This window comes from Littorina saxatilis, linkage group LG12 (genome assembly GCF_037325665.1).
Source record: "Littorina saxatilis isolate snail1 linkage group LG12, US_GU_Lsax_2.0, whole genome shotgun sequence".
NCBI lineage: Eukaryota > Metazoa > Mollusca > Gastropoda > Littorinimorpha > Littorinidae > Littorina > Littorina saxatilis.
This window is the reverse complement of record NC_090256.1, coordinates 25,271,211-25,271,749: the sequence shown is the minus strand read 5'-3', so window position 1 is coordinate 25,271,749 and position 539 is coordinate 25,271,211. Positions and strand designations below refer to the sequence as shown.

The 539-nt window shown below is 42.5% G+C and overlaps 1 protein-coding gene across 1 annotated transcript in view; it reads right to left on the bottom strand.

Annotated features, from left to right (window-relative positions):
• The window catches only part of LOC138983053 (E3 ubiquitin-protein ligase MIB2-like), a 26,644-nt gene extending 26,550 nt beyond the window's left edge, over positions 1-94 (bottom strand). Inside the window, exon 1 of the mRNA XM_070356455.1 lies at positions 56-94. Coding sequence (XP_070212556.1) covers positions 56-94 — 39 coding nt within the window. The remainder of the gene's footprint in view (positions 1-55) is intronic.
• Between the last annotated feature and the right edge of the window lie 445 nt (positions 95-539).

Sequence of the window (539 nt, the reverse complement as noted above, 5' to 3'; positions counted from 1 at the left end):
TTTGTATTTTGGGACCATGATTTTATGTTTTCCGCTGGAAAACAGTTTACGTTACCTGAATTTGCAGCGTCATTTCCTGGGTGATGGTGTGCATCTAGCATCGTATATCCCAATCTTGGACCTGTTGGCGTAAAATATCAAGATCAAGAAGATCAAGCAACGTCAGGACAGGCCAGGTTGTACAAGTCCCTTCGTCAGGCGATAAACACAGTCGGTTTTTGTGTGATTAAATAATGTTGTAGCCGGGTCAGGTTGCATTGTGCGTTTTGACTGATCAGCTTACAAAGCACGGGTATAGGAACAGGGAATCTTCAAATTGTTTACATTTTCTTTCTTGTTTGATGCGGGTGGGTGGCATTATAAATCGACGGCTCTAAATGGGGTCAACCAGATCGGTAGATGGGAAGTAACTCGAGTTTATGACAGGCTCGTTGTGGATGATGTCCCTTGTCTAAAAACCAGTTCAAGGTGGAATGGTTCTTCGATCAACACGATTGTTGAGTGTTTCTGTCAAATCAAGATATCGTGACATGTTTCAA